Source organism: Rhinoderma darwinii, chromosome 5 (genome assembly GCF_050947455.1).
Source record: "Rhinoderma darwinii isolate aRhiDar2 chromosome 5, aRhiDar2.hap1, whole genome shotgun sequence".
Taxonomy (NCBI): domain Eukaryota; kingdom Metazoa; phylum Chordata; class Amphibia; order Anura; family Rhinodermatidae; genus Rhinoderma; species Rhinoderma darwinii.
The window spans coordinates 42,633,829-42,659,993 of NC_134691.1; the positions used below are offsets into that span (position 1 = coordinate 42,633,829).

The 26,165-nt window shown below is 44.0% G+C and overlaps 1 protein-coding gene across 2 annotated transcripts; it reads left to right on the forward strand.

Moving 5' to 3' along the window:
* Positions 1 to 835: 835 nt before the first annotated feature.
* Positions 836 to 25,740, forward strand: YWHAZ (tyrosine 3-monooxygenase/tryptophan 5-monooxygenase activation protein zeta). 2 transcript variants are annotated; one of them, XM_075825905.1, is made up of 6 exons: positions 836 to 991; positions 9,960 to 10,264; positions 18,743 to 18,866; positions 22,633 to 22,796; positions 22,870 to 22,965; positions 24,675 to 25,740. In XM_075825905.1, exons 2-6 carry the CDS (start codon positions 9,971 to 9,973, stop codon positions 24,735 to 24,737), a joined length of 741 nt encoding a protein of 246 aa, XP_075682020.1. In that variant the 5' UTR covers positions 836 to 991; positions 9,960 to 9,970; the 3' UTR covers positions 24,738 to 25,740. The 2 variants fall into 2 exon arrangements, with proteins under 2 accessions (XP_075682020.1, XP_075682019.1); XM_075825904.1 differs by lacking the exon at positions 836 to 991 and adding an exon at positions 1,460 to 1,544.
* Positions 25,741 to 26,165: the final 425 nt, after the last annotated feature.

Here is a 26,165-nt window from a genome sequence, read left to right on the forward strand (position 1 = left end):
GAATTACGCCTGAAAACACGGCTCAAATACGTCGGCAAACATCTGCCCATTCATTTCAATGGGTTTGCCGACATACTGTGCCGATGACCTGTAATTTTACGCGTCACTGTCAAAAGACGGCGCGTAAAATAACAGCCTCGTCAAAGAAGTGCAGGACACTTCTTGGGACGTAATTTGAGCCGTTTTTCATTGACTTCAATGAAGAACAGCTCCAAATTACGGCCGTAATTGACGCCTCGCAAAACGCGAGTACGAGCAATTATGTCTGAAATGCAGGAGCTGTTTTCTCTAGTTGTCGTTATCGTGTGCACATGCCCTTATAGTCTATGGAACACGTGGAAACAGCGAAGCAGAATTTCTACTGTAAGTATATTGGAGACTTTATTTTTTTTAACATGGGGCTATCTATGCATTCTCTTGGACAACCCCTTTAATTTTTCATAGCATGGAATTCCCCTTTAATTTGCAGGTGTAATGCTCTACTTCAGACATGGCTGGCATTCACCTCACTAGGGGGACGGTGACCCTCCCCCAGTCTACACGAATTATTATAACGAGCCAAATATGGCATTTCCTTCTTAATCTGGAAGTACAGTGTTGTCTCATTCACTATAATGGCCACCAGCCCTCCCTGTCCAAGTCACCACACGTCTCCCCGCCGGCCTGTGAAGCAGCAGGGCCAGGCCAGTGACTGTGCAGCCAGACCGGCGAGAACGAGCACCCCACCCTCCACCGCTGCGCGCCCCCGAGGCCTAGAGGGAGGGTGGGAGCAGGCGGTGATTATGCCACCCAGTCAGCGGTTGCTATAGCAGCGCTTGACGTCACTCCCCGGCCCCTGCTCAGCGATTGGAGGAAACCCCGTGGATCGGTTAGAGCTTTGAGCGCTCGGAAGAGACCGGACTCTCCCAGCGGCAGTAGCCTGAGAGAAGCGCATTCACCCAGCCCGGGGACCCGACAACCGCCTGCTGCAGCTCTCTCCTCTCTGACACAGGTAATAGCAGCGGGGCTGAGGCATCATTGCCACGGGGGTTGAGCTTGACTGGGTGGGGGAAGCGAGAGGGGGAGGCCCGGGTAATGGCGGAGAGGAAGCATTGTTCGTAGAACAGGGAGGGGGCTGGGGCCGCGCAGGGCTCGCCTTCCTCCATCCGCTCTCTATTACGTTGGGCTGGGCAGGCTGCAGTTTTCTACCTAGAGTCCCTGTGGAAGTTCCAGTATGCCTAGTTCTGTCTGTCGGGGTATGCTGGGACTTGTAGTTCCACGGGTCGCCTTAGAGCAGAGGAAGCCATTGTCCCCAGAATGTCTCTGTATAGCTGAGGACCCTCCTCCCGGCATCCCCCTCCTTCCATATATGGGTTGTAGTCTGATCTCATCGCTCTGCCCTATCTGCCATAGACGTGAAGACCTCCCCCGATCAGACCACCGGTCGGATATCTTTTTGATCGTCCATAAATACGTGATATTTGCTTTTGCCCCACATGGGAAATTCTCATCTGCTTTTCTAATAACTACAATGGCTGAGAAAATCGTCCAATCAGTGTTGACCGGTAACGTTGCGTCCATAGATTATTGCATCGGGGTAACCCATCAGTGCACGCTCTATAGGGTAATCTGGGATCTCTCATAGACTGGCGCTATGCTGCCTCCTCTCCATTCAGTTCCATCCGGTAACCTATAGATCTATACTGTGCACTGATCTGCCCGGCTCCTGCATGCCCCCCCTCTCCATGTTGCATTGATGCAGTTTTTTGTTGCAGACATTGCAGCACAGGTGAGGCCGCCCCCTCGTCCCCGGGGAGGAAGGGAGGTGTCTCTTGTGCGATCATCCTCTCCGCTGGGTCAGTGGTGAACAGACAAGGTGACAGTGGCCATGCCCCATCCCTCACAAAGGAATCCTGTTGTGGGAGAGCGGAGCAGTGAGTCCGGCTGTTACATCAGGGCTGATTGCATCCGTTTTCCTGCATGGTGGTTAGATCCTATATATGAGGGCCCTGGGCCTGATCTACTGCGGGGATTAAGGTCACGGTGACCTCGGTATATGTATCACAGCCCTATATGTGGTGCAGCGTCTCATGTCGGTGGTAGGCGTTTTACTGCATAGCTTCCGAGCTGACCCGGCAGAAGAACAATGCCCGGCTGTGTGTGCAGATTTTATAACTGCGGGTGTTGCGTTAGATGGTCTCTGCGGGCGGTGTTATAAATGTGGACCATGCCCTAAGTGACCAGAGGAGAATTTCAGACCTGTGCAAAGCTGCCTGGCACCTCCCCCACACATTCCAGATACTTGGGGTGGAAAGGGAGGTGTTCATCTGGGTAATGTCTTGTAGGCTCCTTATTCATCTGAAGCTACCGGAGAAGGACAGAGGTACAGATTGTGACAGATGCCTGGAGATTCTCCAAAATCCTTGGTCTGATCCTTCCCGGAAGAGCGGGGCTACCATGCCTATCCTTAGGGAGGATGTTCATTTAAGGATTTCCAGATGGGCTATAGGGTTTGGGTGAATGTGACGTCTTGTTTTTTTTAGATCTGCTTTATAATACCTGGGCACCTCTTCTTGAGCGTGGATGGTGGAGATGTTGAGTAATGGAGGGTTGAGATGGACTTTGTAGTCCCCCCCACGCCTGCCCTGCAAACACATGGAGAGATGGCTGCTAGCCATGGATTACAATGATGCAATGCCGGGTGGAGCTTAATCTTCATATAAACCCTTTTTCTTGGAGATGAAATGTCTGCCCTCTACAATTAGTTGGGGGCCACCTCCCTTGCTATAAAGCTAGGGCGTCTAGATGATGTCTGCGGTATAAAGCTGTGTAGCCAGATACATTACAAACAGGTAACTCCGGCTGATCCGGGTGGGGCCCTACAGATCCTTATCAGACTGGGTATTTTGCAGGCCACCCTACCCCCACCCCATGGGCTGCTCGGTGACCGGGAGAGACCTGGCTGGCTTCCTCTGCAGCCGGGATTAAAGTTGTCACCGCAGCAGCAGCAGGGACTCTAGTCGGGACCTCGCATGTTCTGCTGGTGCGTTACACCCGACTCCACGTTTTGGATCCCTTAAGGCTTCAGTTAAGTTTCAGCATGTGCTCGTAAAAAGGACATACCGCCAAATATCTCGGCCTGGTGTGGGGCGTGGTGGATGTAAATTTTTTTCATACGTGTAGTTCCTGTTTGTACATGTAAAACACCTTGCGGCTGCTGGATATGATGACGCCTGCACGCTTGTAGCTGTGTAAGGGTTGACAGTTTAGTGGATTGGCTCGCCTATGGCCTCTGCTCAGCAGGATATAGCTCTTATATGTACACCAGTCCCCGGATTATGGATAAAGGAGGGGATTTGAGGATACACAGAGGCTCCGGAGTATGACATGGGAGTAAAAAAAAGAAAAAGTAAATTGCAGCATGGTAAAGTAATATGAATTCCTGGCAATGCAATTGAGGGGGAGGGGATAGCACTGGGAAAATATACGTGCGGCATGGGTGATAATGACATGTAGGTTGTGGCGTGTGACAAGTGTGAACCACGCTTTCAGGGTTAACCCTTAGTGACTATGGGAAGCTGAGCTGTAGACTGGTATTGGAAGTATACAGCTAAGATATATGGTTATACGGAGGATGTTTGCCTGCACGTGTATCTGGATGTTGCAAGTGCAATGGGATAAACTGAGCGGTGAAATGTTGTACTTCCCCTTTTAATTGCTGGAGGTGTACGCCATGGTATGTCAACGCCTACCCCACGCTTTTATATAATACGAGTTCTTAAGTAATGCAGTAACGTAACGCAGCATTTTTCACTTTTTTTTTTATTGTATAGAAATGTTTCCGTTTTATTGAAAAAATATTTATCACTTTGGATTAAAATGGTTTATATTTTGATAACCACGGTTGGACGTCTATATTGTTATCCATTGATGATCCATTTAACTTTTCCACAACTGGACAATTTATATTTTTTTGGGGTGAAGGACATACATTTTCTCTTATGTTCACACTGTATATGGACCTGTAGACATTCGGTATGAAGGACACTCATGATACTTGGAGGGTGTTTAGGTAGAAAGGTTGGAAGAACGAGCAAACCATGTTCTTGTCTTCCATGTTAACCTTCTTCACATGTCGATAACCAAAACAGCCAAAATTTGGCATGGCACTACACTCAATGAGCAAGTTGAGATTTGTTTTTTTTAGTCAGGCTGACGTTGTGCAAGTTTATTTGCAATAGTTTTACTACCAAAAAACAGTTCCTTCGTAGTCAGTCATACCACATCCTTTACAGAATGAGATGGTTTTGATCAACCCAACAGTGATGGAGATAATCGTGGTAACTGGCTCACCCCACCTCCCATCCACCTGACATTCAACCAAAAATGAGCAGCAACACCACGTGGACCTCCGCTTACGTATTCGATAGTTGGGCGATCCTTCTAAAATTGCCATTTTTTTTCCAACACTAATCCAGTGTATGGCCAACTTAGGCCCATAACGGTGAATGTTTAGACGTCCCTAGAGAGTAAAGTAGTGGACATGACCCCCCGGAAGACTTAGACCACATACAAAATCCATCATCAATTCTGTGTATGGTCAGCCGATAATTGTGAGGACCATGCGGGAGCGAAGCATAGATGACTTGTGTGCGCCAGTAAGCCATATGGGGCTGGCCATGACACCGTACACTGGTTATGTGTGGAGCTGTCCGTGAGTATCTTGGGGAACGTTTGTCCCCTTCTAAGAGGCTTACACAACAACTTCATCGCACCTTGTGATATCAGACTATAACTAGAAGATCGCATCGCAGGCCGATATGGTTAAAGTGCAACTGAATTTTCATAAAACCTGTGATGTGTCAAAAGTTTGATCAGTGGGGGTCTGAGCACGAAGACCCCCCCCCCCCCCACACCGATCACGAAGACCCCCCCCCCCCCCACACCGATCACGAAGACCCCCCCCCCCCCACACCGATCTCTAAAACAAAGCGACCTAAGAACTTAGGTGAGCACTGTGCTCCTTTTTATTTCTGATCGGCTCTGCTCTCCTCGGAAAACAGCCGATTAGAAACTAACGGGCACTGTGCTCACCTGAGCGCTTCTGTCGCTTTGTCTTAGCGATCTGTGGGGGTCTTAGGGCTCAGACCCCCACTGATCAAAGCTTCTGATGTGTCACAGGTTTTGTGAGTTTAGTTACGCTCTTACATTTCTTACTAGCTATTCTAAGATTCCCTGGGAGGGGACATGTGTAGGTCTGACCACGTTCATGGAAAGTCCTGCCACCGTTTTATGGGAGGAGATTTGTCAGATGGCGTTGAGGGGTCTGTGATCTGGGAATCCCAATTGAATAGTTCTATAGTGAACTCAACTTTTTTTTTTGCTTTATTCTGTGATTTCCCTATTTTGGTACCCCCATTGATGATGCATATGCAGGTGTAATACGTGGCTTTAAGATGGCCATACACCTTAGGGCCCGTTCACGTGAACCTCGTCCGTGTGCTGTTTATGGAATCCCGCACCGCACACCGACCCATTGATTTCAATGGGAGCGGTTCACACATGCAGGAGTTTTCATGCACCTACGTGCCGATTGAAGTCAATGGGTGCGTGAAAACCACGCACAGCACATGGATGCACATCCGTGTAATTTGCACATCAATTCTATTAAAGAAAATGTGCTTTGCGAGTGTGTGAAAAACACATGCCACCCGCAAAGCACAGATGCGATAACCCAACGCACACGGACCAGATTTACGCGTGTAAATCTGTCACGCCCGTGTGAATGTAGCCTTAGATAGCGGTCAGCTGACCGCTATGCCTCCCATCCCCCCTATACATATGCACCCTAGGCTCGGCCGAGCATGCACGTGTCAATGGGGGGGAGAAATAAGCCGCTGCCAGACACCTTTTAGCAATGGCTTATCAAAGTACCAGGCATGTTGAGATCTCTTTCCCTTGACATATTGGGGGATAGTTGAGGCACCCCCATACACGTTAGATGGTCAGCCGAATCATCTATTATGTATGGGATCTTTTATTCTCATGTCATTCAGACTTCAGATCCCATTTGCTAAAATGCCTTTCACAATTAAATGCGACTCTAAGGGTATGTGCACACACACTAATTACGTCCGTAAATGACGGACTTATTTCGGCCGCAAGTCCCGGACCGAACACAGTGCAAGGAGCCGGGCTCCTAGCATCATAGTTATGTACGACGCTAGGAGTCCCTGCCTCGCTGCCGGACAACTGTCTCATACTGAAACCTGATTACAGTACGGGACAGTTGTCCTGCAGCGAGGCAGGGACTCCTAGCATCGTACATAAGTATGATGCTAGGAGCCCGGCTCCCTGCACTGTGTTCGGTCCGGGACTTGCGGCCGAAATACGTCCGTCAATTACGGACGTAATTAGTGTGTGTGCACATACCCTAACTGATCTGGGTAACTATTTCTCTGGCAGGTTAAAGGCTATGAAAAACCTTTTTGAGGGGTGTTTTATTGATTTTAAAAAGAAAAAAGTGTGTTTTCTGTAACTTAATTAGTTTTTATTAAAAATTATTTTTACTTTTTTTTAGATACAGCTGCTCTGTATTCTCTATGCAGAACAGCTGTATCTAGAGCTAAATCCTGTTCCCATCAGGTCTGCAGACCCGACTGGTCAGTGAGAGCAGGTCCTGTGTCTCTGACACTCGGGATCCACCTGTAGTTTCATGACATAGATGTGATAGTTTACAGGTGGATCCTGTGTGTCCGAGACACGCAGGACACGCTGACAGGTCTGCGGGACTGACGGATTCAATGAATAGCGATCGATACAGCGGTTCTGTATAGAGAATACAGAACCGCTGTATCGACTTAAAATTGTCTTACTTTTAAAAACACTAAAGTTACACAAAACACACTGACCTAGTTATTAAAAAAAATAAGGAAAATGCCTCAACGTAGCCTTTAAAGGAATATTACTTTACTGGTTATTTTATTCTTTGCATTCATGTAATGGAGCCTTGCTACTGTATAATGGCTAGGAAGTTGTTAAATGGTGTTTTATAGTTCTCTGACTGAATGACATGTTACTACTTGAGTTTATTAGTTGGTGTAATTTAGTTATCAGAGTATTGTGGCTCTAACAGTAAAAGCGGCTTCATGCAATTCAATGACGGCAGCTGCGCTGTTTAGATTGGGGCTGGACAAATCTCAAGAGCCACTTACTCGTATGGTTAAAACCTTATGCTTTGGGGGGGGGATCACTTGATTTTTATCCTTGTCATTGGAGGTAATGCCTCTAGCTTCATGCTTAAAGAGGCTCTGTCACCACATTATACGTGGACTATATTGTACATGATGTGATCGGCGCTGTTAAGCTGGGTTCACACAACCTATTTTCAGACGTAAACTAGGCGTATTATGCCTCGTTTTACGCCTGAAAATAAGGCTACAATACATCAGCAAACATCTGCCCATTCATTTGAATGGGTTTGCTGACGTATTGTGCAGACGACCTGTAATTTACGCGTCGTCGTTTGACAGCTGTCAAACTACGACGCATAAATTGACTGCCTCGGCAAAGAAGTGCAGGACACTTATATCATTATATGCAGGACACTTCTTTGCAACGTAATTTGAGCCGTTCTTCATTGAAGTCAATGAAGAGCAGCTCAAGATTACAGGCGTCACACACGCCTCGCATAATACAAGGAGCAGCATTTACGTCTGAAACGACGCAGCTGTTTTCTCCTGAAAAGTCTGTCTTTTCAGACTAAGAGCCTCTCATCGTGTGCACATACCCTCATGTGGATTACAGCAGTGTTTTTTATTTAGAAAAACTATCATTTTTGATGGAGTTATGACCTATTTTAGCTTTATGCTAATGGGTTTCTTAATGAACAACTGGGCGTGTTTTACTTTTTGGCCATGTGGGCGTTGTGGAGAGGAGTGTATGACGCTGACCAATCAGTGACCAATCACCGTCATACACTTCTCTCCATTCATTTACACAACACACAGCTATATCGCTATGTGCAGCCACAAACACTAACATTACTGCAGTGTCCTGACAATGAATATACATTACCTCCAGCCAGGACGTGATGTGTTTTCAGAATCCTGACACTTCTGTAGCGTCTGTGTGATATTTACAGCACAGCGAGATCTCGCTGTAAATGACAGTTTACAGCGTAATCTCGCGAGACTACGCCTGCTATGCTGTAAATCACAGAGAAGTGCAGAGAAGTATCAGGATTCTGAATAGACATCCCGTCCTGGCTGGAGGTAATGTATATTCATTGTCATGACACATGAGTAACTTTATAGTGTGTTTATGTGGCTGCACATAGCGATATAGCTATATCGCCATATGCAGTGTAAATGAATGGAGAGAAGTGTATGACGCTGATTGGTTAGCGTCATACACTCCTCTGTACAACGCCCACTTGGTGAAAAAGTAAAACACGCCCAGTTGTCCATTGAGAAACTCATTAGCATAAAGCTAATATAGGTCATAACTCCGTCAAAAATGATCGTTTTTCTAAATGAAAAACACTGCTGTAATTCAGCGCAAGATAGGGCACTTATAATGTGGTGACAGAGCCTCTTTGAAATACTGCAGCAAGAAAGTGTAGGCAGGTCAAAATCTTCAAAGGAGTTTTGAGGCAAATTTTTATTTTTTTTTTTCTTCCTGCAAATTCCTTTGTGTGAACAGTGACTAACATACTTACAGGGACTAAAATCATACTTACCCAGAATGCCCTCCCTCCTTCCTGCAGTCCGGCCTCCTGGGATGACATTTTATCCCATGTGACCACTGTAGTCAATCACAGGCTGAAGTGTCACATGGCCTGCAACGTCATCCAGGAAGGCCAGAGTGTACGTCAAAGGAGGGAAGGGGGTAAGTATGAACAGCTTTTTTCCGCAGCGGAATTTCCTTCCAAAAATCGCACCGCAATTATGTTCTATATCAGGCCTGGTCTGGAGCCAGTGCGCCTAAATATTTACTGCCGGGACACAACCTTTTGGGGTTTTTGCCTTTTTTATTTATTTATTTTTTTCTTTCTATTGAGGTCTATGGAAATGTCCAACTGTGCAAAACTCTACAGCCTCATGCCCACTTAGGTATTTTCTTCAGGGTGCCATCTGTTTTTTTTTTTTTAACTGATAGCACCCTGACACATTCATTTCAATGGGGCCATGGTCACTTCAATTGTTTTAATGTAACCGTGCGGCCATTCCGACAAAAATAGGACAGGTCCTACCCAAGTCCGCTTTTTTGACGAAACTGTCTCAGCCTTTTCATTCATTTGGTCCATGAAACAACAGACTGCACACTGAAACCATCCGTGTGCGGTCCGTGTTTCCCGCATCTGTCATTATCGGCCGTACGATGGCCAATGTAAGTGTGCATGAGGCCTACTACTATTGCATTACAGATAATGTAGGTTTTCTACAAGGGATTTCCATACTGTGCTTCGCATGAACAGTGAGTGCTACTTTCATAGTACCGCAATATATCATGCAGATAATGGAGCTTATGGGACACGATGCTAAAAGGAACTCAGCCAAACTCTATATGCAGCTCTATATAAATGCTGTATATGGTTGGCCATACACTTCATATACAGCCTTATGTTTTGCACCAAGAATAGGTTCGGATCCAGTCAGGACAAAGCAGCAAAGAAACATTTCCAAAACCATTGTGTGGCTTCTACATGGAGCCATGTCAGTCATCTAAAAGCAGCCTCAACACCCCCTCTTATTTTTACCTGTACTTGGTATTTACTCTGCAGAATGGAGGAGAGTAGCTGTTCGGTTCAAGTTTTTAGGTTTTTGCTACACTTTGTAGGCCTGACATCATATAAAAAATTTGAGGAGAAAAATCTGTTTACTTACTAGGATTTGTATCTTTCTTTGTGCATGAATTAAAATGTTGTTTTCTGTTTCTGTACGATTCTAAACTTGTTTCGTCTTTTTCTTTCTCCCTAGAACCTTTAACCATGGATAAAATCGAGCTGGTACAGAAGGCCAAATTGTCTGAGCAGGCAGAGAGGTACGATGATATGGCCGCCTGCATGAAGCGGGTGACGGAAGAAGGTGGTGAACTGTCCAACGAGGAGAGGAATCTTCTGTCCGTCGCCTACAAAAATGTAGTAGGTGCCCGCCGGTCGTCCTGGAGGGTCATCTCTAGTATTGAGCAGAAGACAGAAGGCAGTGACAAAAAGCAGCAGATGGCTCGAGAATACCGGGAGAAGATTGAGACAGAGCTGAGGGAGATCTGTAATGATGTTCTGGTAAGAGACCTTTCTTGCTCAACCTCCCTCCTACTTCCTCTTACAGGCTACTAGATCTTTAAAAGGAAGGTCCCCCTTGCTTCACATTGTCTCCCCTGCTGGGGCCATCTATTCGTGATGAAATGGTTACTAAACTGACTTTTTACAGGGCATTTTACGGTGTGGTGGGGGTCCTCATCGTTACTATGTTGAGGATCGGTGACACGTCACTTGTAATAGGGATGGAAATCTTCCGCCAGCACCTCAGGAGTGGCATCTCTTCATATTTGGTACCTGTGGGTGTTTTTGATCATGGGTTCCTGTCCGTGATCTCTCTGTATGACCTGACTAAAGAAGAATTTGGGTGATCTTGATATTCTGCTGCAGGTTTTCTCTTGTTTTTTTTCTTTAATGAATTGCTTTTTTTTCTATTTAGTCCTCAAATTGAGATCATATGCAACGGGGCTATATGGCTTTGTTTTTTTACGTGCACGTGTCCTACATCCCTAGTGAGATCTGTATTCATTGGCTTCAAGTCCATACGGCGTGATCCCCAAGAGCTCAACTTTGGGATCCTTTTAGTGCAGGTTATAAAGTCCTGAATTAGATTTACAGCAATTTTACGGTCCTTTTTAAATAACTGATTTTTCTCTGCGATATTTGATCTGTTTTGCGCAGTAAGTCTGGTGGTCCAGATCTAGTAATGCTTTCCACGTTGCACGCTTTTTTATTTTTATATTTCAATAATTTTGCACTAGCCTATTGCCAAAAATGTGGATGTTCATCCTCACCACACATTGTGTAGGGTCCGGTCTGCACATGCTCACTGGAATCCGGTTATTTGCATGCCAGTTCTCCCGCCGTCTATTTTTATGGATTTTCCTTTCGCTCTTTAGAGGAGTGCTGATTGGCTGCCGCCGCACAGATGTTGTGCACATTAGCAGCACATCGCCCCCTGCAAAAGACCAACAGGAAATGCTTCCTAGTTCCATTGTGGGAAAGATGCACATCCAGATGGACTAGGAAACAATCTTGGTGATTCACTCCATTCCAATGACCCATCAGGGTAACTTCAGATGACTGGTCCTGGGTCCTTGCACACATTGTATTTGGTATAGCATGTGAACGTTTGGCATCTTCAAGCTAAAATAGTTTACGCCAACCGCCCATAGAGCTTCTAAGGTGATTCTGAAGGCGTCCGGTGGCCACAAACCTGTTCAGCTGACCAGTATCTTTCATACACACGTGCGGTACCAAATTTTATTAGGATATGCTTTAACAGTTTCCCGTCGCTAATATGCCTTTTTGCGTCGGTAAAGGGTTTTTAAAAATGGCCGCCGGGTCTCTGCTGTGTTACTGATCGCAAGCATTTAACCCCTCATATGCTGGTGTCAGATGTGACCACTGGCATCTGAGAGGTTTTTACTGCCCCTTTCACTTCGGGACCGGCTCCCGGGTGACAAGTTCGCCGGAGCCCGTGTGCTCCTATAGCAGGGCTGGGAGCCTTGTGAACGCTCCCAGCCCTGCTATAGGAAGATTGCTATTGAGACCTGCCACAATGCACTAATTTTGCCATAGACTGCTATATTGTGATATTGCAGTCTATGGCATAAGCGATCTAATGATCACAGGTTCAAGCCTAGGGGGGCTAAATAAAAGTGAAAAAAAAAAAGTTTTAAATTAAAATTGCCCCCTCTCCCTAAATCACCTATAAAAATAAACATTCGGTATCCCCACGTTATGAAAATGCCCGAATGATAAAAATATTTTTCTAAAACTGAACGCTGTAGCGGGGAAAAAAGGTCAAAATGGCCGAATTGCAGGTTTTTTTTTTGCCACTCCAACCGCGCAAAAATATTGAATAAAATGTGATCAAAATTCTCGACGTTCCCCCGCATTGGTATTAATAAAAACGTTATCTTTCCCAAAGATGCCTTACACAACTCTGTACACAGAAATATAAAAAAAAGTTCTGGGGGTCACAATATGGCGATACAACAAAAAAAATAGGTACTAACATATAGCAAAAACTATATGAACCTGGTATCACCGTGATCCTACTGACCCGCAGAATAAAGCGAACGAGTCATTTTTAGCGTACAGTGAACACCGTAAAAATGAAGCCCATTGGAAAATGGCGGAACTGCTGTTTTTGTTTTTTCAATTTCACTCCATTCTGAATTTTTTTTTCAGCTTCCCAGTACATGGCACATAATATTAAATAGTACCAACAGAAAGTATCATTTGTCCCATAAATATTAAGCCATCTTATGACTGTCAACAAGAAAATTAATAAGTTCTGACTTTTTGAAGGCAGGGGGGGATGGGACAAAAGCATAAAAACAAATGTTCTTTCCTGAAAGGGGTTAGAGGGATATGCCATGAACGCCTGAAAGGTGTATGTTCCACTTTTGGGACACTCTCCTACCGGGAATGGGGGTCCTGCGACCTCATTCACTGATCTCCCAGCTGCTGCAGTCTCCATAGAATTTAATGGGGACTGCGACGGCAAGCATGGTGTTTCTTTTGTCTCGGGAACACAAGATAGGTTATGCACATCATCTGCAACAACAACAAAAAAGTGTGCCTGCACCGCTACTACAAGCTAATATTGAAGGAGGTGCTAAGCTGAATACCGCACAAGATGCACAATACATCAAGACTCCTATATGTACACCGATACACACAACAATAGTAAAAGTAGCACAAACTTTATTTATAGAAACAAGTTGAAGATCATATGTCGCCAATGCTATAATGAACATGGCATCACTAACCAGCTTCTGATCGTGCATTCTCTATAAAATGGAGGCGTTGGAGTGCTTGGCACGTGGCTTGCCGACGGGTCTCACTTGAGCAGGTGTTCACCATCTGGCAAGCAACATAGCCAAAGATCTGCCGACACAAGTATCATGTCTGTTCTAGGTATCCGGATGTCTGTGTACTGATAAGCTGTCTAACTTGGCACGACCCCAAAGTCTTGTATCTGTTAGACCAGTGACATGTCAGTAGTTTGACCAGTGGTGGTTCGAGCCCTGAGATCCCCAACGATCGCGAAAACGCAGAAGCGCTATGCCGCTTTGTTTCTGATCGGCTTTCTGAGGAAAACGGTCATGCACGGAAGCGGCACAGCGCTCACCTGAGCTCTTCTGCCGCTATGTTTTAGCTATCGGTGGGGTCTCAGTGCTTGGACCCCCACCGATCAAAACTTCTGACATGTCAAAAGTTTAGTTGCAATTAAGATTACGATTAATCTGACTAAACCCACAAATTAGGGACGTGGTTTTAAAAATATCCAATGTGACTTATCACTTTTTCGGCATGCAGAAATCTGCCTTCGTGTACAATTAAGTAAAGTGTTCAATGCAATAATCGTCTGAAATGGTCAAATCTGCAATTTTGGCCGACTTATGTTGTGTTTGGCCAGTTTAGTTTTCAGGAGGAGAATGAGTAGGGGGGGAGGGGTTGCCTGATTATTGCGGACTAGGTTTCCAATGTTCTCATTTCCGTATTTAGGAACTTGTGTCCACATAACTTGTAATAAAAGGCTTTGTGCTGCTCTGAAATTTCAGGTTTGAAATCTTCTCCTCCTCAGCCAGTACAAAGTTCTCTCTGGCTGCTGTGTGTGGATCTGTGAGGGTATGTGTCACAGGGCGTGCCGGGTGACCCGCTAATATTCCCGTCACCACAATACGGCCAACTCCTAAAGAAATCCTGACAAATATTCCTCCTAGCAACACAGCAGCCGTGTTCTACCTGATGTTTCCTCTAGGATTTCCAGAGTCAGCTGTTCCTTCACATATTCTGCCTACTTCTAAATATTTAAAGGGCCAACAACTGCAAATAACTGCATCCTGTCCCCTCTTCAGGCTGGATTGATTGATTGTAGAGTTCTTCAGTGAGATTACTGAAAAGAAATCCCTGCCCCCGAGAGGACGTCATTTTTATCTGACATCTTCTGGGCTCTACAGAGCCATTTGCGTACTGTGATATAAGCCTTAGATGCAAACTCGTATTACTCTATATGATCTAATGATCCCTGCCATTAAACAGTAGTAGGGGTTTGTTGCAGTGTTATTTTCTAGGACTTCCTGCTCACACCAACAGAATGTTTCATAAGGCTCCATGCATAGAGACTGTGTCCTTCTGAGCCGACATGCTGTGCCTCTATAACACGGCGGTATGTATGGGTCCATAAAGCTCTACGGTCATTGTATTACTGATCCGTACAACACGGATTGGATCCTTAATACGACTGTGTGCAGGTGGCTTTAGTGACAGAAGTCAGCTGGATCTGCTAGGAAGAAGAAAACTGGAACTGAATACCGTAACTAAGGCCCTGTTCACATCACGTTTAAGCAGCCTGTCGGATGTGTACATCAGGAACCATTGCGCAAAGGCTCTAGCTTGTCACTATATACGCATAAAATGGCACACATCACCCATTGATTAAAACTTAATCACAATTTGTTTGCAATTAAAATTAACTTTTTATAAATAGTTTAAAAAATCCAAAACGGCCACAACATGGTACAAAAAGCGAACTTTTATCCCCACTAATGTGTCCCTAACTAGGCAGAGTACCAGCCCCGAAAGTGACCCAGTCACCCGTCTTGCACCTACGAACACCCTATTATGGCCCAACACTTGTTAGAGGGGTATACAAGGTAATACGCAAGAAGGGCCCAAAAATAAGCTAAGAACAGGTAAACAAGTCACTAACGTGACACGAACTCCACACTAATAATTAAAAAAAATAAAGTCACTACTTTCACCGCGAACAGGTCAACCTATTCATTGCCAGCTGCCCTTGTTCAAAAAGCTCCACTGATTCACCCTTGTAGTCACCAGGTTCATCAGGGAACCTATTGGTGGGGGTATCCAGTGTATGAAACAGTTTTATTAGAAACTAAATTGTACAAACAAAAAAACAAATCCATACGGGTCCGTCCTATCTAATAAAAATGTGAGAAATGCCCAAAGCTTTAGGAAATACTAATCACTGCGCTCTAGGCAAAGCTAGTAAACTATAATATGACACAAAGTAACGAATGTATCCTTTATTTCTGCATAAATATGTAGCAGAGTGGAGCGTGTCCGCTCTTGCAGACCTATATTTTATCATAGTAATAGTGCTAGCAGTAGTTTTTCATAGGACAGCGGGCTCAGAGGTTCATCACACTTCAAAAACATACAGCCCCACAAAGTTAGAGCAAATGCAGCCCTGTATACCATGTGGTGGGTGATAACAGTGGAAGCTAAAACGACTCTCTTACTGCGGTCTCCCCCTCTGTCTGTCAAAAGCACCGCGTCCTGCTCCCCGGCCAACACCACTTGCTGCCGCCTCCCCTCACCCCGATATTAGCCCCACTTGCAACTGCGAGACTGATATGGATTTCATGATTCTGACCAATTAGAATAATGCTTAATTGAAATGGCAAATTTTTTTTAATGAATGTGCTCGATGCTCCAGTCTTATCCATAGACTACCATTAAATATGTAAACCGCACGGTAAACTTTCTTTTTTATGCGGGATTCCTCTGCATAGTCAACTAGACTTTTCTTTACAGCAAAAAGTAAAGGTATACCAGCTCTACGGAGGCTAAAGTTGCCGTTGGGTAAATGGAGCCCTAGGGATACATTTGGCATGTGCGCAGGGGTAGTCATGACTTTTTTTTGTTCTTTGCAAATAGTGGATCTGTCATATCTCCATTTTTAAGTTTTATGGGGTATTATTTGCCTGGTAGAAGAGCCCAGCTGCCTAAACTATTCTGCCGGTCAAAGCTCTGGATTTCATGACTGCATTATGCAAGTCATATAGTTACCACACGTACAAAGGAGACCGTTCAATGACAAAGTCCACTTTGTACCATCTGTATAGTAAGAGGTTTTAGAGCGAACCAGTCATCTACATTGTGCCCCTTACTGAATTCAGCAGTCTGTCACTTATGTGCCAATGTGAACCTTGGAGTCTCCCTATGCACAGTAATGGGGGGACATCTGTCAATCAGCATTAGTAGGTGGAGCCAGCAGAAAGTGGGCAGATCTATTGCCATCTCCTAAATATGCCAGCCTCCTCTCTGGCGGCTCTCAAAAAAGGGTTTACATTAATACATAAGTGACAGACCTCTGAAATCACTGTCTGTCACTACATTATGCTGCGTGGAGTGAGCACAGCATAATGTGCATGGCGGGTTCCCCTTACACGGAAATGTAAATTTGTTTGCTTTCAAATACTAAATTTGGAGTCAGGGAACTGAATCTTTTATTTTTGATAGTCATTGGTTTATTTTGACCTTTTCAGTCTTTACCTGCACGTCCCGAGATGCAATGTAATATCACGGTAATGCCATGGCTCTGAGCAGTCCATTAAGCGTGAAGGCCCCACGGAACCTCATGGTTGTCAAATTGCTTGTTAATGGCCACGCAGTGTTAAAGGTAAAACGGCTTCTTACCTGCGAGATCGTTTGGCCATAAGGTTCTTTATTATTGGCTGCACGATTTTGCAGGTAAATAGCTTTGCCTTTAACAAGCAGAGGAACAACTGCGCCAGGCAATGCCGCTTTGTGGGGCTTTACCCTTACATAGTAGTCTTCTGTTAAAGGGTTCTTCTTATGACAAACCATGCCTTTGATATGAGAGCGATTGGCTGATCGAAGTGGATTTGGCTCCTGGAATACCCAGCTCATGAATTTGCCGGTTAAGTCCCCATTGGTGGAGTCGCTGCAGAGTAAATTTAGTATTGCATTGTGGTCACTCATATACGCCTCTGGCTCATAGAGGAGTCCTGACCTGTATATGGAATGGGGTCTGTTCCGATGAGACCACCCATTTAATGACACATTTACTTCGTTTGAGAGATTGGTGGGGGGGGTTTCAGTGCTCGAACCCCCACCAATCAAAACTTCTGACATGTCAAATGTTTAGTTACCCTTTAATCTTGGGACAACCCCTTTAATATATTGTGGAAGTGTTCCTAATGTATGCATATAAATGGCGTCCCACGTCAGTGTTTTTATAGATAATGTTTATGGCCTGTGACTGGTAGGAATAGTTTTCTTGGAGGGTCTGGATAACCTTGTATTCTGTCGACCAGTAGATTATTTCTTTACAGTAGAACACTCCACATGGAAATGGAGTCGTCAGGGTAGAATGAGAAATGAACACACGCGCTTCATCAAGTAGTGCGGTGTATCTCCACTATTTAAGCCGTGTACCCCCCTCCGATAAGTTCTCACTGATATGCAGAAGGTTTCTATCCCTCAGAACAGGTCATTTATAGCCGCATAGACCAAGCGTATTATAAGATGTTGAATCGTACACCTATGGCCAGTTTCAGCACCTTTTCTTTGTGCTCTATGTAGATCTGAACCAGCAGTGTCTCTTTGTGCTTATTTTTACTCTTAATTTCTGGCTGTATTTTAGATATTAGTTCGCCATAGGAGTCTCTGGAAAATAACTTTACTCCAAATGTAAAGCTTATAAGGTGCTTCATCTGCCAATGTTCAGCTCGGGGGCACAGGGGGGGAGGGGACTAGTACTCCTCATCACCTCGGATCTGCCACTGGCCATCCTCTCATGGGCAGTCTTGTTGGCACATCATTGCTATGCTCCACCTCCTCTTAGTAGCTCCTGTTGGCGGCTACCCTGTTGTCCATAACCCTGGAAGATTCGGTGTAGTCACCTCCTGACTGTGTCTAGACAACCACCTTGAGTGCAGGCAAAAATAATTACAATAGGAAGGGTTTTTGTTTGCTCGGCTTTCTGTGATTTCAGTTATAACTCTGTAGATGTGTTCCTTTTACCAAAAGAGAAAAACCCCCTCCTCCATGCATAAAACGTTGCTAGGGCCAACAGGTTATTCTGTCGCGGAGTTGCTGGATTTGCTTACAGAGCCTGGTCCTGGCACAAAATATTGTCTTTACTGTTAAGAGCACATTCATGTGTATTGTGTTTGAAACTGTAAAATTCCTATAAACACCTTTCACCGCCAAGGATGTAACAGTGATGTCCTGGCCTCAAATACACTCACATCTGAATTTCTGCCAATGCATCCCCGGAATTTATGATGTGGTCCCTGGTCTAGTAAGAACCAAGGCTCTCTAATACAGCTCCCCCTAGTGGTAGACCATATGAATATAGTCCACCTAGCGATCAGGTTGTCTGAGAACATGATGTATTATATAGCATGCAAAAGCATACAAAGCGTTAAAAAAAACACACACATTGGTGTCAGTACATTATTTTTGATTGTAGTTTTTGAGGAGATAAAAAAAAAAAAGCCTTTTCTGGTATTCTCATGATCTTTACAAACCGATGAAAAAATGAGGTAACCTGGGGGAGTTCTGAATGGCAAAATACGCTACAGCAGTGAAGGGGTTTATTATTGTACTGCGCACACTTCTCATTTCTGTTACGGGGTGACCGCCCCCCTCACACTGCGCTGGATGGATTATTTGCCGTTTGTAAAGCTTTCTCTTTTTTCTTCTGTCTTTCAGAGTCTTCTGGACAAGTACTTGGTTCCCAACGCATCACAAGCAGAAAGCAAAGTTTTCTACTTGAAAATGAAGGGAGATTATTACCGTTACCTGGCCGAAGTAGCTAGCGGAGAAGACAAGAAAAGTAATGGCTGTTATTTACCTTTGTTAGTGTGTGTACAGACGTGTAAGCTTCACAATATAGGTTTTACCTTTTTGTGAAGGATATAGATAGATATATTGTGCCACAGAAAACCCCTCCCATATGGTGGCCATCTCCCAGCAAAATTGCCGCCAGCTAGACCTTTACCCCTCAGAGGTGACGTATTACACGGTAGCTGCTCTGCAACCTGGCGCACACAGGGGGTTCCCAGGCAGTGGACTCCGTTATGGTGTACAGGTCGTCTGAAAGGGCAGATAGGGGTTGTCTTCAGGAGACAACACTTTTTTTTTTTTTATGTTTCCATCGACCTAGCTGTCTGAGGGCTTGTTTTTTTGTGAGATGAGTTGTAGTTGCTATTGCTGTTTAATGTACTGGGAAACGAAAAAAAAGAAACTTTGTGGGGTGGAATATGGAAAAAAAAACAAAAAGCAGCAATTTCTCAATTTTGTTCTGTTTTTTTTTTTTTTTTTTACATTGTATACTGTGCAGTAAAAATGACTTAACTCCATTCTGTGGGTCAATACGACTGCGGTTATACCAAATTTATAGTGTTTTTTTTTTTGTTTTTTTTTATGTTTTACTATTTTAAAAACAAACATACACTTGACTATCTCCCCCCCCCCGTTAATTTGAAGCTAAAGTGCGCAAAAAAAATAATAATCTGTCGGCTCTAAAAATAAAAAAAAATTAAGGCCGTACACCCTGTGGGCTAAATAGCAAAGTAACACTATATTAGAATCATTCCGACTTTTTACAGATGCGACGATGACAAATATATCTATCTTCTGTTTTTGTTTTAATTTGTGACCTCCGATAGTGCTCTTGTGCAGGGGCTTCTATGTGAGCTACAAAAAATATTGGTTTTATGGACCACATAATGTTTAGGACATAATTATTCAACAGTTACTATTTGCCTTTGGGCTACAAAAACCCCTATTCCATCCTACTTTAAAGAGGCTCTGTCACCAGATTCTCAAATCCCTATCTCCTATTGCATGTGATCGGCGCTGCAATGTAGATAACAGTAACGTGTTTGTTTTTTTTTAAAAAACGTTCATTTTTGGCCAAGTCATGAGCTATTTTATATATATATGCAAATGAGGTTTGAAATGGACAACTGGGCGTTTTTGTTTTTTTAACTGGGTGTGTTTACGTGTATGATGCTGACCAATCGGCATCATGCACTCCTCTCCATTCATTTACACAGCACATAGTGTTCTTACTAGAACGATGTGCAGCCACATACACAAGTGTCCTGATAATGAATACATATGACCTCCAGCCTGGACGTCATGTGTACTCAGAATCCTGACACTTCTGAATCCTTTCTGTGAGATTTCCAGCAAGGGAAACGAAATCTCGTTTACCTCGTAATCTTGCGAGTTTACGCGTGGCTTGCTGGAATCTCACAGAAAAGATTCAGAAGTGTCAGGATTCTGAATACACATGACGTCCAGGCTGAAGGTCATGTGTATTCATTATCAGGACACTTGTGTATGTGGCTGCACATCGTTCTAGTAAGAACACTCTGTGCTGTGTAAATGGAGAGGAGTGCATGATGCTGATTGGTCACTGATTGGTCAGCATCATACACTTCTATTCACAACGCCCAGTTAGTAAAACAAGTAAACACGCCCAGTTACAAACACAATACACGCCCAGTTAAAAACACAATACACGCCCAGTTGGACATACGAAAAAAAACACGCCCAGTTGGACATACGAAAAAAAACACGCCCAGTTGTCCATTTAAAACCTCATTTGCATAAATATAAAATTGCTCATAACTTGGCCAAAAATGAAAGTTAAAAAAAAACAAAAAACGTTACTGTTATCTACATTGCAGCGCCGATCACATGCAATAGGAGATAGGGATTTGGGAATCTGGTGACAGAGCTTCTTTAACCCCTTCCCGTTGTAAACAACTTTCAGAATTTCATTTTCGTTTTTTCCTACCCACATTCCAGAAGCCATAACGTCTTTATTTTGCCGTCGATATAGTCCTATGAGGGCTTGATTTTTGCGGGACGAGTTGTAGTTTTTCGTAGCACCATTTATTTTGGCGTATAATGTACTAGGAAACGGGAAAAAAAATATTTGTTTGGTAGAAAATGAAAAAAACTGTTTGTTTTTTTTTTTACGGCGTTCACCGTGCAGGTTAAATAATGATATAATAGTTCAGACTTTTACGGACACGGCAATACCAATTATGTTTATTTTATTCACTATGCTCTAGGGGGAAAATGGGAAAAGGGGGGTTTTTTGAACTTTTAATATATATATAATTTATTTTTTTTACACAAAAAAACCGAACTCATCTTTACTTTTTTTTTTTTATTAGTCCCCCTAGGGGACTTCAACCAGCGATCGTTAGATCGCTTGCACGATATACTGCAATACTAATGTGATTCTGACAGGCAACTATTAAGCCCAGAGGCAGGGCTTAATAGGTGTACAAAGATGGCGGACCTGGGTGTCTTCATTAGGCCCCCAGGCAGCCATAGCAACCATCGCGCCCCCTCCCCCCCCCCCCCCCACCCCCCACGCGGTTGCGGGGGGGGGCGCAATGAACTGTTAAAAGGGATTGCCCCCCTCTTTCTCACGATTTAAATGCTGCGGTCGGTATTGACCGCGGTATTAACTAGTTAAACTAGCGGGCTCGAGCGCGATGCCGCTAGTTACTCTGAAGTGTCGGCTGTAACATACGGCTGACACCAGCATGTTATGAAGCGGGATCACTCCGTGAGCCCGTTCCATACTTCCCCCTACCCGGCTATACGTAACTGTATGTCATATGTCGGGAAGGGATTAAAATGTAACTTTTATTAACCTCCTAATAATGAACACAATCTAAAAAGACGGCCATCAGCGTTTACCATTTAGCCATCCATGGTATTATAGTATTGATCTAGAGCTACTGGTATTCTGTCCAACTATTGCGCAGCTCACACCATACGGTAAAGATTCCCTAGGAGATGGGGTCGCTAATAAGATTTAAGTCCCGACAAAGGACAAAGGGAACCATGTAATGCAGCTTTCCTCATGCATCACTTTCATAGTCTTGTGTTGAGTTAAAGGGCCACTCCAGGAAAAAGTCCTTTATCTCTAATGCAGGGCATGAAGGGGCAACTAAGGTTCAAAAAACAAAGCTAGAAGGAATACCCCTCCCCCCCTCAGACCCTGCACTAGTCATGACCGTGTCCGTTTTTTCTAGAGTGTTCCTTTAAGTCCACTGAGAGTGTGTGCCAAAACTTAAATGGGTATTCCCATCTGAAACATTTATGGCACATCCATAAGATATGCCATAAATGTCTGATGGCTGCCGGGTACCAGCCCTGGGTACCTCACCTATCTCCAGTTTGGGAAGGATATTCTGGAAACCGGGTAGCACAGTGGGCTTGGCTGTCTCCGGTATCCTGGCCACCATGCATTGAGTGGATGTGGTGGCCATCAGACCAGATATATAATCTCCTTACACCATGAATCTCACACTTCCTTTTTCCAGTGCTTCTCATGTAATGTCCATGTAACAGCTCTTTTTATTTTAGATTTTCCAGACATACATAATGTACAGACAAAATAAGTGTCAGACGTCTATTGCAGGCTTATTGTAGAGCAGTTGTAAGTAGCAACTAGTCAGGTCATTGCTTTCCTTTTTCTAGTATGTACAAAATAGTGATTTGTGTATAGAAGTGTTGATACGCTATAGCCGCATGTGTCCAGATTGTAATCCGCTCTTCTCTTCCAGCGATCGTGGATCAGTCCCAGCAGGCGTATCAAGATGCCTTTGACATCAGTAAAATGGAGATGCAACCAACACATCCCATCAGACTCGGACTGGCTCTGAACTTCTCTGTGTTCTTCTACGAGATCCTAAACTCCCCAGAAAGAGCCTGTTCCCTGGCAAAAACGGTAAGATCATTAGAGCCGATGCGCCATTATTGCCGTTCTTTCTGACGGAGCAATAACGTTCTACTCATTTCAGGCCTTTGATGAAGCGATTGCTGAGCTCGACACTCTGAGTGAAGAATCATACAAAGATAGCACGTTAATAATGCAATTACTTCGAGACAACTTGACAGTGAGTTTTTACTTTTGCAACTTCTAATGTCCTGAAGGTCAAGAAATAATTTTGGAGTTCTGTTGTCATGAGTCACCCAAATCTTACCGGCTCGCTTGTCCTTCCCTCCTTTCTCCATGTTTGTTAAAGTGGCCATTAACTTGAAATCGCTTATTTGGCCGACCGCTATTCCTCATGACTCACAAATGCGCGCAAAGCTCGGCTGTACTTTCAACACGGAGCCGTGTACACGCCGCGGCCATACTCCTGGCAGCGTCTGATCTATTTGCAAACAAAAGCGTCGTGCATGTTGAATTTCAACACGCCCGATCCTTCTATCCCGCTGCCGTCAGGGGAGAGTTGGAGCGGCTCCATATACATTAGATGGTGGGTACGGCTGACATACATCTAATGTGTACGGGCTGCCCAAGGCCTTATGTATCTTCTGTGGTCGCTCCATGTGCTGTCTCTGCCTTCTTGGTTTAGTACATAAGAGAGAGCGACATACACTGGGGAAGGAGCTTCCACATGACAGCCCACATGTTCCCTGTTAGCTAATAATGGAAACTTTTCCTTTTTAGAGTCCTCTGTTCAGTTCAATAGACACACCGCTTAAGTGAAAGTCATGGTTAGCCATGCATATTAATAGTACACCCTGGGGCACAGCTCTTAAAATAATGTTAATTTCTAGTTGTTTGATCAAAATTTCTAAGATATCCACGTGATATCTGCACAAAATATATTTAGGGGGTTGTGTGACTTCCAAAATATAATTAAGCCTTGAATTGTAAATGCAATCGTGTAGCACCAGTCCTGCAGCAGTGGGACAGGTTTTTTGCCACCAGGTTGGGACAACCCTGCTGTTGAGGGGTGCCCTTGACCCCACTGCTGCTTGATGCTTGGGGTTGTAAGGATTATGTATGATAGTCGGGTGAAGAATCCTGCAAGGGGATCAGTTAGAAACCTACCGCAGACAACAGCGGCCCACACTGAAAATGGAGCTCAAAAGCCCAATAGGAACACGGAGCTGTTCTGCAACTACAACTCCCATCAAGATGAAGAAACGCTTAGATAAGCAAGAAATAAAATAATGTTCTGCCCTCCCCTCCCCCAGAAACAGCGCTACTCTCGACCATGGGCGCTCTGGTATTGCAGCTCATCCCCATTCACTAGATTGTGTTTCATTAGCCCATGGACCAGAATGGTGCGGGTTCTCATGCCAACAGAAAATCTAGTCAAGTAATCTGATATGTCATGGGTACAAGTGAGAAAATTACATTGGTGAAGTTTTCTCAAGACCGCCACTGATTTCCAGGAGGAGAGGGCTCGATGGAGCAATAACCCAAACCCATTTAGCCCTGCTCAGAATTGTTACAAAAACATTTGGTCATTGCGGCTCGGTTGTAGCCACCGGCGGCCGTCACGTGTGTCCCTACTCTACGATCCACTCATGGTCTTGGCCATTTTAAAGGGTATCCCCAATGACTTTTGCAGAAGTTTAAAGGTGACAATGGGAGAGCGGGCAGCCTGGTCTCCTAGGAATCTGTATGACGCAGGGAGGTGTAGGTTTCCTAGACATCCAATCCAGTCTGCTCACTCTTCTGGTGGTGTCTTCCGCAGCCGCTACCCTTTATAAAGAAGAAGCAGCCAATACCTTTTTTTTTTTTTTTTTTTAAGAAAAGTATTTCCTTTTGGGTGTTTATACTAAATCCTCTCCTCTTTACTTTCAGTTGTGGACATCAGACACTCAAGGGGATGAAGCTGAGCAAGGGGAATGCGGCGGAGAGAATTAATCGGCCTTCCTTTTCTGTCTGCCTCATTCTAAAAATTTACACAATAGACCATTGTCATCCTTACTGTCCCACAAATAGGTTTATTATTTTTTATTTTTTTTTGTTTACAATTATGAAAGGTTTATGTTACTTCTATTTGGATTTCTATATTTCCCATGTGGTTTTGTGTTTAATAGGGAGCCGGGCCAGTTAAAAAATGTATTTTTTTTGGGGGGGAGGGGTTGTTTTTTTTTTTTTTCTTTCTTTCGTTTTTCATTTCCCCACCTCCATAAGGTGACCAATATGGGGAATACAAAATTTTTATACATGTTTTAAATGTTTGGCAGAGTACTTCAGGTACATTGCGGGCTACCACAGGGCCCCTATTCCCCATATTCAAGCATCATGAACTGCTTGTATATTGGTCTGTGTAATGGCAAGTAAGGGACGTTTGGTTTGCGCTGTAGGCGGAGACTTAATTTCCTTAGCACATTGCTGGAGGGCAGTGCTGTGGTCCGCAGTCAGATTCCTCCTGTGCCTAGACATACTTTGTGAATGGTCCCTGCGATAGCCGGTCAAAATCCTGAGCAAAAAAGACGGTTCACATTCCATTCTCCTTATGGTCGGCTAACGTTTGCTTTTGTTTGTCGCTATTCTCCATTTTTATTTGTATTTAAATTTTGTTTAAACAACCTAAGATCAAAAGAGAGAAGTACTTGATGCATTAAAGACATACATGCTTGGTATTCCATAATTTCACTATATATCAAGCACAGCAGAAAAAAACAACACATATATTTAACTTTTTAGTTTTATTTTTGTTTTTGATACTTGCCTAACATGCATGTGGCTGTAAAAAATTACAATACAAAATAGTTACCAGGGGAATAACTTGAGATGATGGCTAGCTTTGTTTAATGTCTTATGAAAATTTTCATGAACAATCCAAGCATAATTGTTAAAGAACATGTGTAATAAGTTGATGTAAGTGGAATAAAAGTTTTATGAATGAACTTTTCAACTACTTAAGACGTGGCGATCTATAGTACTTTTATTTGGACTTGAAGCTGGTCTGGTACTTGCAGTGTTTCGATCTATAATCCTCCTTTGGAAAATGTTGCGACCCTATAAGTGCACACAATACTACTGCTCCTTTAAGGAGTTTTTCCTGTTTTATTGCGTTACAAGCTTGAATTAGAATTCATTTTTGGGAGGTTTGTAACCTTAGATTTACTCACCTTGAAGGTGCAAAATATTTTTTGGGCTTTGTTCACATCTGCGTCAGGTCTCCGTTCATGGGTTCCGTCTGAGCTTTCCATCAGGGGAACCCATGAACAGAACCTTGACGGAAACCATAGGTTTCCATTTGCATCCCCATTTATTTCAATGATGACCGATCCAGTGCAAATTGTCTCCATTTGTCACCGTTGTTCATGGGTTCCCGTGACG

What these genes read in the sequence shown, in the direction of transcription:
- YWHAZ (XM_075825904.1), top strand. Translation starts at nt 1,511, where the DNA reads ATGGCTGAGAAAATCGTCCAATCAGTGTTGACCG. An exon ending in AGATCTGTAATGATGTTCTG is followed by an intron (nt 10,265 to 18,742) that starts GTAAGAGACCTT and finishes TCTGTCTTTCAG; the next exon opens with AGTCTTCTGGACAAGTACTT. An exon ending in TACTTCGAGACAACTTGACA is followed by an intron (nt 22,966 to 24,674) that starts GTGAGTTTTTAC and finishes CTTTACTTTCAG; the next exon opens with TTGTGGACATCAGACACTCA.